The sequence below is a fragment of the Diabrotica virgifera genome, chromosome 1, assembly GCF_917563875.1.
Source record: "Diabrotica virgifera virgifera chromosome 1, PGI_DIABVI_V3a".
Taxonomy (NCBI): domain Eukaryota; kingdom Metazoa; phylum Arthropoda; class Insecta; order Coleoptera; family Chrysomelidae; genus Diabrotica; species Diabrotica virgifera.
Window position 1 is genome coordinate 90,696,244 of NC_065443.1, and position 16,003 is coordinate 90,712,246.

Consider the following 16,003-nt stretch of genomic DNA (forward strand, 5'->3'; position numbering starts at 1 on the left):
TACTATTAGGTCTGGATCCCGCGTATGAAAAAAAAGTTGATTAATAGCAAGCTGAAAATTTGTTAATAGCTTAAGGGTGTGTAGTCGGATAAACTTTGATATATGGGCTTATGGGCACACTGGAACAGGGGCAGTTTTAATTGTGGAACAGGTTAAAAATTTGGAACGGTCAGACCACGAAAACGGCTCATTTATTTTGTCCGACAGAACAGACTTAAACTCTCCGAACAGAGATTAAACTCTCATGCAAAAATCAGACTGCTATTTGTCACCTGTCATAATTCCTGTCATTTGACATATTCTACATGTTCCACTCATTAAAACGCCCATTTGGTGTTAAATAGCGGTCTGATTTTTGCATGAGAGTTTAATCTCTGTTCGGAGAGTTTAAGTCTCTTCAGTCAAACAAAATACATGTGCCGTTTTCGTGGTCTGGCCGTTCCAAATTTTTAACCTGTTCCACAATTAAAACTTCCCCTGTTCCAGTGTTCCCATATATAAAAGTTTGTCCGACTAGACACCCTTAAGCTATTAACAAATTTTCAGCTTGCTATTAATCAACTTTTTTTTCATATGCGGGATCCAGACCTATATACTAATAAAAGATTGATGACATCGATATTATTAGACAAGAAAACCACAATGGCTATCTACAGAACATTGATTAGACCCGTAGTAACCTATGGTTGTGAAACTTGGGTAATAACGAAAAATATGAAGCCCAACTCAGGACATTCGATAAAAAGATACTGAGAAAAGTATATGGCCCGGTCCAAGACAAAGACGGCACATGGAGAATCAGGAGATATTGTAAGATTTGTGAAAAGTCAAAAACTGTCGTGGATGGGACATGCCCAGAGACAAGAAGATGCAAAAACGGCAAAGAAAATATTACAATGAAAGTAGATAGGAAGACGAAAAAACGGAAGGCCCAGAACGGGATGGTCTGATTGTGTGAAAGACGACCTAAAAACCATGAATATAAGACAATATACGAGAAGGTCATAAGAGAGATTTGAATGGAAGGACAAAATCCGACCCATCCAGAAGCAAACCAAATTCAGGCAGAGACCAATCCAAAGTTACGGTGCCAAAAGAAGAAAAAGAAAATTAATTTTCTGAACATTTGAACATATTTTTTAAACGCCTATAAATCGTTTGAAGTAACTGCTTAAAATGTTATTATGAAAGTGTGTCCTTTTCATTAAAATTTCATTACGTATTACATCAAAGCAGCTAAAGTGTTAGTCAAATACAGTTACCACAGTTTACTCCAATTAAAACTTATGTTGGTTCGGAAAGACACTTCGGTTTTTATTTGACGCTATTTCATAAAAACATAAAATACTAACTTTTTCAGGAGAATAAACACCAGGTCCAGGAATTTTATCATCTTTGGGAACGTTAATTCGTCCGCTCATCGTGTATGCTGGAGAATGGCTTTTATAGAACTCCGGATCTACATTATTGTACTGCCCTGGAGCAGGATTTTTAACACGTTCGTCTAAAAGTTCCTTAGTCCGACCAGATATGGTATAAGCCGGTGATCCTCTGTCACCCACAGCCGATGGGATATTATATACGTTTGGTGCTAAAATATAAAAGAAATAGGTGAACAAATAGTAAAGAAACTTAATCTCAAGTAGCACATTTATATTTTACGTTGAAGAAAATATTTAGGGAATGAAATATGCAAGTTCACGTAACAAGTTTGTTGTCCAAGAATTATTATTATTTTTAATCCAAACTAGGACATTTCAGTTGGATCTGTAACACCATATTTTAAGATATATTATATTTAGTACTCTCTAATCGATGATAGTAAAATGTGTAGAAACTTTTTAGACCAAAACTACAACAGTGCAAAGAAGCTCTTGGGGAAAAAGGTTTAAAACTTATGCTGGAGCCACACTACCGTCTAATGCCTTTAATTAACGCATTATTTGCCATCTCTGTAATGCAAATAATGCGTTAATTAACGGCATTACTGTGGCCCCAGCATTAGAAAGACAAAAACAGAGTAGGTACATATTATAGTCCAAGTAATGAAGCTTAAAATAGGACAAAACCTCGCAATTTTTACAGAATGGGTCGAATTGCTTGAAAATTTGTGAATAAGTAGTGAATAGTCCAAGGATCAAAATCTATATGATGCCAAAAGGCGCTTTTACCATGGGGATAGTTGTCACCCTATCTCGGGGGTGGAAATTTTTTGTTATATTTTGACTGCAAAAGTTGATAAAAACATTAATTCTAAGTAAAAAATGTTCTATACATTTTTTTGATAAAATTAATAGTTTTCGATTTATTCGCTATTAGGTCTGGATCCCGCGTATGAAAAAAAGTTGATTAATAGCAAGCTGAAAATTTGTTAATAGCTTAAAGGTAGTCGGATTAACCTTGATATATGGGAACACTGGAACAGAGGCAGTTTTAATTATGGAACAGGTTAAAAATTTGGAACGGTCACACCACGAACACGGCACATTTATTTTGTCCGACTGAACAGACTTAAACTCTTTGAACAGAGATTAAACTCTCATGCAAAAGTCAGACTGCTATTTATCACCTGTCATAATTCCTGTCGTTTGACATATTCTACATGTTCCACTCATTAGAACGCCCATTTAGTGATAAATAGCAATATGATTTTTGCATGAGAGTTTAATCTCTGTTCGAAGAGTTTAAGTCTGTTCTGTCGGACAAAATACATGTGCCGTTTTCGTGGTCTGACCGTTCCAAATTTTTAACCTGTTCCACAATTAAAACTTCCCCTGTTCCAGTGTTCCCATATATCAAAGTTTGTCCGACTAGACACACTTAAGCTATTAACAAATTTTCAGCTTGCTATTAATCAACTTTTTTTTCATACGCGGGATCCAGACCTATATCGAAAGTGGTAGTTTTGTATAAAAAAATCAATGTTTTTTTTTAAATAGGTTCATTTACGATTCACTAAATTTTTGCCGTAGAAAAAAAAATTTTCAAACCAGCGTCTTGTGAATTAAATATCCTACAATTTTATTTTTAAGCATTTTTCGTATCTCTGATGCTAATCTTTCTATTTTGAAGAAAATGCCATTTTTTACCAAACTACCAAAATTCGTTATTCGATTTTAATTCCAGCTTTTTTAAAACTAATCATTCTAAGCCAGTCAAATTTCTATAATCTATTAATAATACATAAATAAAGAAGAATGAATAAGGCCAATGACTAAAAACACCGCTAACTTACATTATTATGCTTCCAATTGGATTTCTCCTTTTTTTTTTCAAAAATAAATATATTGATTTTTTAACCGTAACTTTTTTATTTTTTATCCTAAAAAATTTGGCAAAGAAAAATTGTGTAGGTTTTTCCAAGATCTTGAACCCTATTGATACTAAATCTTTTTAAAGTCCTCAGTCGCAAAAAGAGGTGACTTTGAAAGGGTTGGTAAAGGTGGTTTTTGCATGTTATTACAAGTTTTAATTGTCAATAGCTCACTCAATTTTTGCCGTAGAAAAAATTTTTGCAAATTGGGTTCTTGGGAAATAAATAAGCTACAATTTCGTCTTTAAATTTTTTTCGTATCTCTGATTCTAATTTTTCTATTCTGAAGAAAAGGCCATTTTTCCAAACTACAAAAATTCGTTATTCGCTTTTAACTCCACTTTTTTTTAAACTAATCATTGTAAGCCGGTCAAACTTCTAGAGCCTATTAATAATACATAAATAAAGAAGACCAAATAAGGTCAATGACGAATTTTAATTAGGGTGGTGATTAGGGGTTGCTTCCGACCAATTTTTCGCTGAAAAAAAATCGACTGACATTCTTTTCATTATAAGTCACTTAATTTTGTGCTAGAGACCTTTATTTTATTTCTAGAGATAGATATTTTTAAATACTTTGAATTAGTTTAAACAAGTTATCCTCGAAAAGTGCATAGTTTTCCCGTCTTTTGACCTTGATACTACAATATTTAGCATTTGACAAAGAAAAGTTAACATATAATAAAGTATATCTTTATTATTATTGGTCTTAAAGAAAATTAAGAAAAACGGTTTTGTTTATTTTTTCAACAGGTACATTTTTGTTAAGTAAAGTTGTATTGATAAAACGAAAACTTTTGGAGTTATTAGCAGAAAACTTATTAAAAACATTGGTTTTTTCGATATAAAACTAACACTTTCGATAGCGAATAAATCGATAAATATTAATTTTATCAAAAAAATGTATAGAACGTTTTTTGGTTAGAATGAATGTTTTTACCAACTTTTGCGGTCAGAATATAATAAAAAATTTCCACCCTGAGATGGGATGGCAACCACCCCCATGGTAAAAGCGCCTTTCGGCATCATATAGATTTTGATCCTTGGACTATCCACTACTTATTCTCAAATTTTCAAGCAAATCGATCCATTGTGTAAAAATTGCGAGGCGAAAAGCTTCGGTTCCTGGACTAATAATATTTAGAATGGTTCATTTAAGAATGGAGCTACTACAAATAAAATAATATGTTTGATTTGATATGTAACAGTCTCTGTAATAAGTCTCTGTAATACCTAGGATTGGTATTTTAGGGACATAAGGAAATAGATGGAGATAGATGGATCGACGAAGTTGATGTAACGAGTGGTGTATTGTGTAATAGAAACATTCCAATGAACATGAAGGGACATATAAAACCGCCATAGAACCAGCTATGATATGTAGAACTGAATGCTGGGCAGTTAAGAAAGAGCAACAAGAAATGCATATAATGGAAATGAGACAGCTTCGATGAATGAGTGTAGTGGCAAAAAAGATAAAAATTAAGGCCTAGTATAATAGTGGAAGTCTAGGAAGGCACCTAAAAATGCCAAAATGATGGGGGATACCTTAATATGGTTTATGCATGTTCAACGTCGAGACGTTAATCACCGAATATTAAAAATGCTGATCTTCAGGTTCTTAGGAGGAGTAGGAGAGGAAGATCAAAGAAGGCCTATGGAGAGAAGCTTAAGCACGACGAGTCAGTAAAGAGGATTGGTATTGGTATGACCAAAGATAAAAAACGTATGGAGAAGTATAATTAGCAAAAATACTAATAACTAGTTTCTTTAATTTTAAGTGTATATTAAAGATGATGATACACATTTAAAAAATAAATAAAAATAAATTTGTGAAAGTTTTTCATTTTGTACCATATTCAGTTTTTTCTATATAAACTGTTATTTACAATATCCTCAATCTTAGGGACCAAATTCTTCTTTTCCAACACCTGATAAAAAAATTTAACAAAATTTAACCTGTTTCTTAAAATTTTATCAAAATAAAAATATAAAAGTGCTACTAAATAGATCTACACCATTAAATATATTTTGAGATAATAAATTGATAATGAAAATGATATAGTTGTGCTTTACAGAAGTGAACAGAAGAGAGACAATAGGTGGGAAGTGTTCACGAACAGAAAGGATTGCTTTGGATCGGTAGCTTTGCCTCTTAAAAATAATTAAATCCATCTTTTCTTGCCTAATAACTGGGAATTGTCGATAAAGTAATTGAGAAGAGATAATTAAATAATACCATCAATCAATTTTTTCCAAAATATTTTCATTTTTCACCGTCTCTGGGATGTCGTTTTATCTTCTCGTAGCTCATCTTTTCTAATCCAGTTTTTGCTAAAAATAATCTTCCGTACTGCTATAAATATATACTCCAAAATATTTAAATTTACCGTATTATCTGTTATTCTTCTTTTTCATGTGTCTCATCCTTTAAGTACATTGGCGATCATCATGGCCCATATTACTCTATCTTCAGCGGTTCTGAAGGGTTCTTTTGTTGTTTTTCTACTCCACTGATTTAAATTTTTCAACCAGGAACGTGCTTTGTCTCTCCGGTCATCTTTTTCCTTCGACTTCCCCTTATAGGTATAACTAATCTTAGTATGTGACCAAAGTAGCTCATTTTTCTTTCCTTCATAGTGTTGAGTATTTCATTTTCTTTTTTCATCTTTCTTAATATTTCCGTGTTTGTTACGTAGTGTATCCATGACATTTTCTATGTATATTATTTGATAACACCGCATCACAAAGCTGGCAAGTATTTTTTCAGTTGCGTCGGTAATTGTCCAGGCTTCAACTCCATATACAAGGAGAGATAATACGTAGCATCTCGATACTCCAGTTCTAATTTCTATTCCCAGTTTTTCATTGCATAATACTGTTTTCATCCTGTTGAAAGCACTTCTCAATGCGTCATTTTATTTCATGGTTGCGATCCCATTGTTCATTTAGCTCTTTTATTAGTACCCTATTCCTTTTTGATGTAAAAAGTAATAAGCATAAATTCTTATAACCTTTGATATTTTCAGTCCTATGTATCATTATGCTCTTAGGAATATTATGTCATCTATATACCTACTCCGGAAAAAATATAAAATATGTACACAAAATCATAAATAGAAGAAAACTGATAAAAATATTGGTTAATATAATAGTCAAGAAGCAGGCCACACCAGAAAAAGCATAAGCTGAGAAAAATATATACAGTCGTTATAGTTGTTCCACAGAATTTGAAAACAGGTACTATTGTTCATATGATTTTTGTATAAAAAACCAGTTAAATGAGAAACTTCAACACTAGGAATTATGAACATATTTCTTGAAAGGCATATTGCCTAAAATTGTTGATTTCAATTTAATTCTACCAATTATTCATTATATTATGACATACGAAAAAAAATCTGCAGCCCATGAGAGGCTGTATATTTTAATTATTATTAATCGGAATAGATACCTACGTACCTACATTTTAACATGTACTTCTTCATATCTTCTTTAAGTGCTATCTCCGCGACGAAGGTTAGCAATCATGTAGCTATTCAGACTTTAAAGACGGCTGCTCTGAAAAGTTCATATTTCATGTACATTCGTACCATTCTCTTAGTTATATACCCTTGTTGTCGTAGCTGTCTCGATCGTGGCTCGATCTTCAAATCTCTATCCCTCTTGATATCTTTCTCAATCTCGATATATTTTTTGGTTTTCTCACTTTCCCATTAACTTCTAATTTACTTCATCTTCCGAAATAAGCTCTACTGTTTACGGTAGTCATAGTTTTCTGTTTTCTGTTTTTTGAGTTGTGTTAATAACAGAATAGTATACCTACATATCTTCAGTAATCCTCTTTTCATTATTGCTATAAATACTATTACCTTCTGGCTTCCGTTCATAATAGCTTCATTGCGTTCATGTTTCCCTTTACCCTCGTTATTAACTTTAACAGAAAGTTTAGCTGTACTGTTGACAATTCTAATGCCTTCAAATATATTTTATCATTTCTTACGAGTACTTTATCATTAACAGAGAATATAATAAACATACGGACTTTGTTGAGAAGTGGCTGCCTTAATATTTGTCTTACATTCCTCTATTTTTTTATACAAATAATCGAAAAGCTTTTCATTCAAATTTTTAACAAAGTGACTCATATATGATTATATTTTTGAAAAAATATTTTAAACCTGTTTTCAAATACAGTATTTCTACAACCGACACGGTGCAGTATCCCCAATGGACATGAAACATTTTCTCCATGAAAAAATAAATATTTGAAACAACTAACCAGGAGTTACACTATAATTTTTACTATTAGTTTTACGTCCAAAGCTATACCTTAGAGACCTTCTTAAAACATTATCTGCTCTAGGAACGTTGTAACTGTTTGGAGCTAAAAAATTATAAAAAAATCCTATATTCAAACGTATAAAAATTAAATAAATATATTTTTATAGACCTTACTTATATTACTAGAAACATGCAAAAGATTATATTTTTTACAATAAAGTTTTTGTAATCTTGGATTACCTCAGATTTTATAAAATTGCTGAGAATAACAAATCTGATCTAGCTACGTATTTTTATTCAGTAAACCAGTCATTAGTAAATCAATTATAGACTAAGAGCCGCTATAGGTGAAATTTCTTAATCATTTTAGGCACGATGGGACCCCATACCTTAAATAGTAGAACGTAAAAGAAAACGTTTGAACATTGTGCCGTCATTTTTCAGTGGCACATGCGTCGACAGTGGCGCATCAAACTTTCCACTTATGGACGGGATAAATAAATTATAAGTTACCCTCCCTTACTAACAGAATAAATTTTTTTTATTTTTTTAAGTTATATGTGATTAACACATAGGTTTCAGCGTAATTTTAACCCACCACCCCCTTCCCCCTGCTCCCACCATCTAAAATTTCATTTTTCGTTTTTATTTTTTTTTGTTGGATGCAATCAATTTTAAAATTTCAAAAAATTCACACGAATAGCTGAGGCTTTTATAAAACATGCCTATTTTTTATAGACCCATAGGTAGAGTGTACATAACCTCAAAAAATGAAAAGAAATTTTTTTTTTTTTTCAAAAAAGCGCATAACTTTTTTTTAAGAATAGCTGCAGGTCTAATTTTTTCTTAATCTTGTGTGTTTTATCAAACACTATATTTTTAAGTTTTTTCAGATTTTTACGTAGAGCTCCCCACCTTCAAAAATCCGAAAAACTGTTTTTTGGGGGGTTTTGGGGGATTTTCCCTATTTTATAGACTTCATAATATATCAAATCAATTTTGTTTTTATAGGTTATATGTAAATTGAAGTAACTGAGACCTTTAGAATATTTAAAAATCAGAAAAACACGTTCAAACCCCCCAAAAACCCCCTTAAAAACAGTTTTTTTGATTTTTGAAGGTGACCAACGTTACAGAAAAATCTGAAAAAAATTAGAAATATAGTGTTTGACAAAATACATAAGACTAAGAAAAAATTAGATCTGCAGCTATCCCCAAAAAAAAGTTATATACTTTTTTCCAAAAAAATTTTTTTTACATTTTTTGAGGTTATGTACACTCAACCTACAGTGTGCCTTGTGTGGCAAAAGCCTTAACTATGTGTGTGAATTTTTTGAAATTTTAAAATTGATTGCATCCCACTAAAAAAAAATAAAATCGAAAAATAAAGTTTTTGATGGTGGGGGCAGGGAGAAGGGGGTAGTGGGTTAAAATTACGATGAATCTTATGTCTTAATCACATAGAACTTAAAAAAATGAAAAAAATTAAATTCTGGTAATGAGGGAGGGTATTTTTTAATTTATGTATCCCGTCCATAAGTGGAAAGTTTGATGCGCCACTGTAGCCGCATGTGCCACTGAAAAGTGACGGCAGAGTGCTCAAACGTTTTCTTTTAGATTATACTATTTAAGTTATAGGGTCCCGTCGTGCCTAAAATGATTAAGAAATTTCACCTATAGCGGCTCTTAGTCTATTAGAATATTTTATTAAATCAGATGATGATCGTATATAGCAGTGATTCCTAAATTAGAAGCCACTGCCCTCTGCGGGTGCCGAAGCAATCCAGGGGAGATGATAGTTACATGAAAACAAATTCGTAGAATGTACAAAAAATTAAAGAATAGTTTTGTTCTGAAGCTATTTTCTTGTGGCATTTTTACAATTTTAACTATTTATAATGGGAAATAAGCCACAATATTATTAAAAAATGATTTTGTTAACGTTTCGACGTCCAAATCGGGTGCCGTTGTCAAAATACAAAATACTACTAACATAAACAAAAATGTTGTTGCTTAGTAAAAAAATTCTTCTAATAATTTATTTAATTTGACTCATTTATATTGGCAATTCAGATACATATGATACATTTTAAAGTAGAAGACTTTAAAATGATATTGCTAATGTTTATGAGTTGCGTTCCTGGGACGACTTTACTGAAAGATAGTTCATTCGATTACATGAAATCAATCCCAACTCAAGAATATCCGTCACAAAAAAAATCATAGCATGTGATCTGTCTTTAAAAAGACAACCACATGCAAGGGTGACATTAAAATTCTCGCGTTAGAGATCTCATAGTAAATCACGAGGGAAAACCAGGAAAAACCTCGTGATACTATCCCGACATCGGAAGTATTTGGTCTTACATTTAATTTACTCCCAAAATTAATATCAAATTCTGACTTTACTATAATTTTGTATAAATTATAGATAATATCAATAATACATGGATATATAAGCAATACTAAAATATAAAATATGTACTAACTCGACTATTGACTTACTAATTGTGGTATTTTCTTTCTATTGACTTCCTCTTTCAGTATGGGTATCCACATCCTACTGCATTCCACCGAGGAATTTGCGACACAATTGGTTTCGTTTAGCATAATTAGAGCCGCTTCTTTGATGTTTCTCTTTTTACTATCTGTTTCTTTCAGGACTATACTTGAATCTCTCCACTGAACTCTATGTTCGGGATAATGAACATAGAGTTCAGTGGAGAGATTCAAGTATAGTCCTGAAAGAAACAGAAAGTAAAAAGGGAAAAATCAAAGAAGCGGCTCTAATTATGCTAAACGAAACCAATTGTGTCGCAAATTCCTCGGTGAAATGCAGTAGGATGTGGATACCCATACTGAAAGAGGAAGTCAATAGAAAGAAAATACCACAATTAGTAAGTCAATAGTCGAGTTAGTACATATTTTATATTTTAGTATTACTTATATATCCATGTATTATTGATATTATCTACAATTTAAACAAAATTATAGTAAAGTCAGAATTTGATATTAATTTTGAGAGTAAATTAAATGTAAGACCAAATACTTCCGATGTCGGGATAGTATCACGAGGTTTTTCCTGGTTTTCCCTCGTGATTTACTATGAGATCTCTAACGCGAGAATTTTAATGTCACCGTTGCATGTGGTTGTCTTTTTAAAGACAGATCGCATGCTATGATTTTTTTTGTGACGGATATTCTTGAGTTGGGATTGATTTCATGTAATCGAATGAACTATCTTTCAGTAAAATCGTCCCAGGAACGCAACTCATAAACGTTAGCAATATCATTTTAAAATCTTCTACTTTAAAATGTATCATATGTATCTGAATTGCCGATATAAATGAGTCAAATTAAATAAATTATTAGAAGAATTTTTTTTACTAAGCAACAAAATTTTTGTTTATGTTAGTAGTATTTTGTATTTTGACAACGGCACCCGATTTGAGCGTAGAAACGTTAATAAAAATCATTTTTTAATAATATTGTGGCTTATTTCCCATTATAAATAGTTAAAATTTTAAAGAATAGTTAACAATAGTTGACCGATTGCAAAGCATTTTTGGCATGACAACATGCAAAACCAAAAATCTTTCATTATTATATCAGATTATTAGGTACAAGTTACGGTCAATAAGTTTTACATCTTCCACCTTTCATATTTCGTAAATCAAGCTATATCAGGTGGCAATTTTAGAAGATCAGATTCAAGTTCTCTCAGAGCAATATTAAATAAATAATACTTTGTGGGAATTGTTTAACACCGAAATAGACTTGTAAAATGTACTTTTTACAAGGTTGGAAATTGGTACCACTTGACCTGGAACAGCAAGCAGGATTTTGAGTTGGACGATCTTACATCGACTACATCTACCCTTTTAACCAACTAAATAAAAAAAAGAATGACTAAGGATAAATCAACTTAGAGATCTATTATTTGTGGACTTGACGAAAGCTTATGATACAATTCCCCTATGTAGACTATGGTAAGTACTGGAAAGGTTATCTATTAATATTACCGTTGTGAAAGCAATACAACGACCCTACAACGACCTTCGATCAGGAATAAAAATTATAACCGGTTCTCCAAGAATTTAAGGGTAGATAAGGGGCTAAGGAAAGGCTGCAGTCTACCTCCGACACTCTTCAAAATCTACCTGAATGAAGCACTGAAGCAATGAACGAGAGCATGCTCTGGATTGGGTGTACCATTAAACGACAACACAACCCTATATACACTTCGTTTCGCGGACGATCAATTAGTCATCGCACAAGACCAGGAAGATCTGTAATTCATAAAAAAGCAATTAATACAAGAATACGAGCGATGGAGTCTAAATATTAACTCAACAAAAGGATTAACTCAACATATGCTTAGGAGGAATTGAGGAATATATCTACTTCGGAGGACAGCTGAAAAGAAAGGAACGCACTGAAACAGAAATTGAAGAATGGATAAGAAAAGGGAAGAAAATAATAGGTGCACTAAGCTCACTAGTCTGGTCAAAAACTATCTTTGAACAGAAAAAAATACAACTATATAACAGTATTTTTAAAAGCGTTATAGTTTATGGATACCAAACCTGATAACTCACTAAGAAAATGGAGCAAAAACGCCTTGTACTGAAAGTGGATTTTTCATTAAAAGCGTGAGCGCAAAATTTCGAGGCAATGCTTTTTAAATGCATTCATTTTTTTTTCGAATCCTGAGAAAACTAATAAGTAAAGTAAAGAAACACAGACTTACTCACAATCATTTAATTACACTTAGACGACCGGTTTCGATCTCTACAATATTCAGATCATCTTCAGGTCGGCATTACAAGTAGTTAAATGATGCCTTTACAAGGGATGCTTTGTAAGTTCATCGATAATATGTTTAAACGTCCAGATTATTCTAATAGGATAGCTAGGTGACGGTTCTTATAGTTCTCTACATTTCATAGATTTCCTAGTATTAGGCACCCACAATGATACAAAATAAGTGACATCCCTTAGTCCTGTGACTGGAAACAATACAAACTTGAAATTTATTCCTATTTGTCATTTTTCCTTACTTCGACCTTTGCCCATAGCTCAAAACACCTAAGAGCAAAGACTTTCACAATCGTACAAGTGTTTACAATAAGTCAATTTACACCCTAGCTGCATTTATGGACATTCCCATCCGAACGTTGTCTTTCTCATAACTAATACATCTGTCTCTGTTTCACATCACACATCTGCCTTCAGGATCCATTCCAATTCACTGTGTTTTGACCTACGAAGCATGTCCGCTTACTCAGTCCCTCACCTAGCTATCCTATTAGCATAATCTGGACGTTTAAACATATCCTATTAGCATAATCGGGACGTTTAAACATGTTATCGATGAACTTACAAAGCATCCCTTGTAACGGCACCATTTAACTACTTGTATCGCCGACCTGAAGATGATCTGAATATTGTAGAGATCGAAACCGGTCGTAGAAGTATAAATAAATGATTGTGAGTAAGTCTGTGTTTCTTTACTTCATTTAAAATGAACTAACATATGCAACCCATTCAACATTTAAACTAATTAGTATTTTTGAAAAATTTAAACGCAGAATGAAAGATTAAATTATTGCTGACGGCCGAAAGTCAGTGAAAACTTCTATAATGTCTATTTTAATAAGTTACATGGTTGAAAAATAAAAGAAAATTTAGTGTGATTTTTAATGTATAATGTCTCTTTTAAAAGAAACTTTCTACTTATTCTAAGGGATTTTCGGCCCTCGGTACCTAATAATGTAATATTTTATTCTGCGTTTAAATTTTCCAAAAATATTTATTAGTTTTTTCAGGATTCGAAAAAAATGAATTAATTTAAAAAGCCATGGCCCGAAACTTTGCACCTACGCTCTTAAGTGAAATTAAGACATTTCTTGTGTAAATAAACAGAATACCGAATGACGTCGACTTTGCAAAGTAACAAGACACTTACTCAACACACACACTACACATGACACTAGAAGTTCAGGGTAATCAGGTTTTTTCCATGACACTTGAACAGCCAGGGTACTGAAGCGTTTTTTCGACTGGTAATACAAATTTAAGAGCAAATTGTAACTATTTCCTGCGTAGGATCTGGCGGCCATTTTTATTTATAAACAATTAAGTGTCAAAAAATGGCATTTTTCACTTTTTTTTCAAATCAATGGAAAACAGGGACACTTATGGTTTTTTTTTGTACAAATATCTTCGAGATTATGGAAAAAGCTTTAAAATGACGTATTACAAAGTTTGATATACTCTTATTGTTAATATAATTGGGAAAAAAGCTCGGAATTGAAAAAAAAATTATTTTCGCAATAACTGTTGTAAAAATTAGTGTACAGCTTTGAAATTTTTGTCAAATAAAGGATCTTTAGTGCTTAATATGTGATAAAAATTTCAAAGCGATTCATTCAATTGTTTAAATTTTATTGAAATTGTTTATCCCAGAGAGTTTTTTTTGCAACAACATAAGTCAGAAGAAAATGACGCTAGAACCATTCCACAGGTGTCAAATGAAAGAGCGTGAGCTATATTTTCAACTTGGTTTAAAAAAAGTGAACAAAAAATGCATTTATTAGTAATAAATAATTATACAAAAGTATCGTAAATCTTTCCTTATAAACTTTTTATTTTGTTATATAAGAAATTATACATATTTATTACAATTTTTTACGAAATATGGTATAGATAACATTACTTGGTAGTTGTGCACTTAAAACAAGGTAAAAAAGTTAATTTTTTTGGAAAACGTTATTCAAAAATTTGTAAAGAAAAATTGACGATGTTTTGGCATAATTATTTATTACTAATAAATGCATTTTTTATTCACTTTTTTAAGCCATGTTGAAAATGTAGCTCATGCTCTTTCATTTGACACATGTAGAATGGTTCTAAGGTCATTTTTTTCTGCCGTATTATTGTTATTGCAGAAAAATGCTCTCTGGGATAAACAATTTGAATATAATTTAAACAGTTGAATGAATCGCTTTGAAATTTTTATCACATATTAAGAACCAAAGAACCCTTATATGACAAAAATTTCAAAACTGTAGACTAATTTTTACAACAGTTATTTAGAAAATATTTTTTTTTGCAATTCCGACTTTTTTCGCAATTATATTAACAATAAATGAGTATATCAAACTTTGTAATACGTCATTTTAAAGCTTTTGCAATAATCTCGAAGATATTTGTACTAAAAAAATCATAAGTTTCACAATTTTCCGTTGATTTGAAAAAAAAAGGGGAAAATGCCATTTTTTTGAGAGTTAGTTGTTTATAAATAAAAATGGTCGCCAGATCCTACCCAGGAAATAGTTATAATTTGTTCCTATAGGTATTACCTGTCGAAAAAACGCTTCAGTACCCTGACTGCTGAAATGTCACGAACAGGGTATATTTTTGTCTTATTACCCTGGCCTATAGGTACCTAACTTCAAAAATGCACCGTACCTACCATGCCAATGGCTATCAGTTGTCGGGGCATTAGCTAAATAGAAAAAAAAACAAGATACCGAATATTTTATTAAAAAATATACACACAGCGGCAAAATTAACGGAACACCTTAAAAATAGGACATGTTAGATGTCTCGAAATTCCTAAACCTGTTGTCCGATTTGAATGATTTTTTTAGTAAGTTATAGCCTTATTATTTAAGTAAGAGAATCGATGTAATAATATTGTTGCTAGACAGGTAAATGTCATTTTATACCGGGTGTGACAATCATACTGTGTTTTTTCCTTAAAGTTCGGAACACCCTGTGGAATATTCTAGCCTAGCATGTATAAAATATTGAAATTAAAACCCAATTATAGCCCTAGGCTTTATTAACATCTTCCTGTTTTGAGTTTTAATTTAAATATTTTTTATAATAATATGCTATAATATTCCACAGGGTGTTACGAACTTTAAGGAAAAAACACAGTACTTTCTTAATGTTGTTCATTATGATTGTTACACCAGGTATACAATGACATTTACTTGTCTAGCAAGAATATCATAACATCGATTTTCTTAACCCGCCGTTACACGCGTCTTCTATTGTGACGTGGTTGCACGCGTATGAGCGTCGCCCTCACCTACATCAATTCGACTTATTTCGAGGAAGAATGAATGTCAACATGTAGAAATATAAAATGGGTTGTACTCACATATTATAGAAAGTCTCGTAAACCAATTTTTTTTATTAATTTAACAAAACAAAAGTAAAAATAATATACTTAGATCAAAAGCAAGTTTTCTTAATTTTCAATTTCAGCAAGCCACTGAATAAATTAACGTTCTTTACGCGAATTCATTTTACTAAAAATACCAATTAAAATTAACAACTGTTCTGAAGCTATTTCTTTGTGGCATTTATGTAATTAACTATTAATATTTTGTA

The 16,003-nt window shown here is 31.8% G+C and overlaps 1 protein-coding gene across 8 annotated transcripts in view; it reads right to left on the bottom strand.

The window, feature by feature from the left end:
* The window catches only part of LOC114329731 (outer dense fiber protein 3), a 118,028-nt gene that overhangs the window by 20,957 nt on the left and 81,068 nt on the right, over positions 1 to 16,003 (bottom strand). For 5 of the 8 annotated variants that reach the window (XM_028278925.2, XM_028278923.2, XM_028278922.2 and 2 more), the window contains 2 exons: positions 7,596 to 7,700; positions 1,353 to 1,591 (listed from right to left, as the gene is read on the bottom strand). In XM_028278925.2, coding sequence (XP_028134726.1) covers positions 1,353 to 1,591; positions 7,596 to 7,700 — 344 coding nt within the window. The remainder of the gene's footprint in view (positions 1 to 1,352; positions 1,592 to 7,595; positions 7,701 to 16,003) is intronic. The other 3 variants (XM_028278927.2, XM_028278926.2, XM_028278924.2) reach the window with 1 other exon arrangement.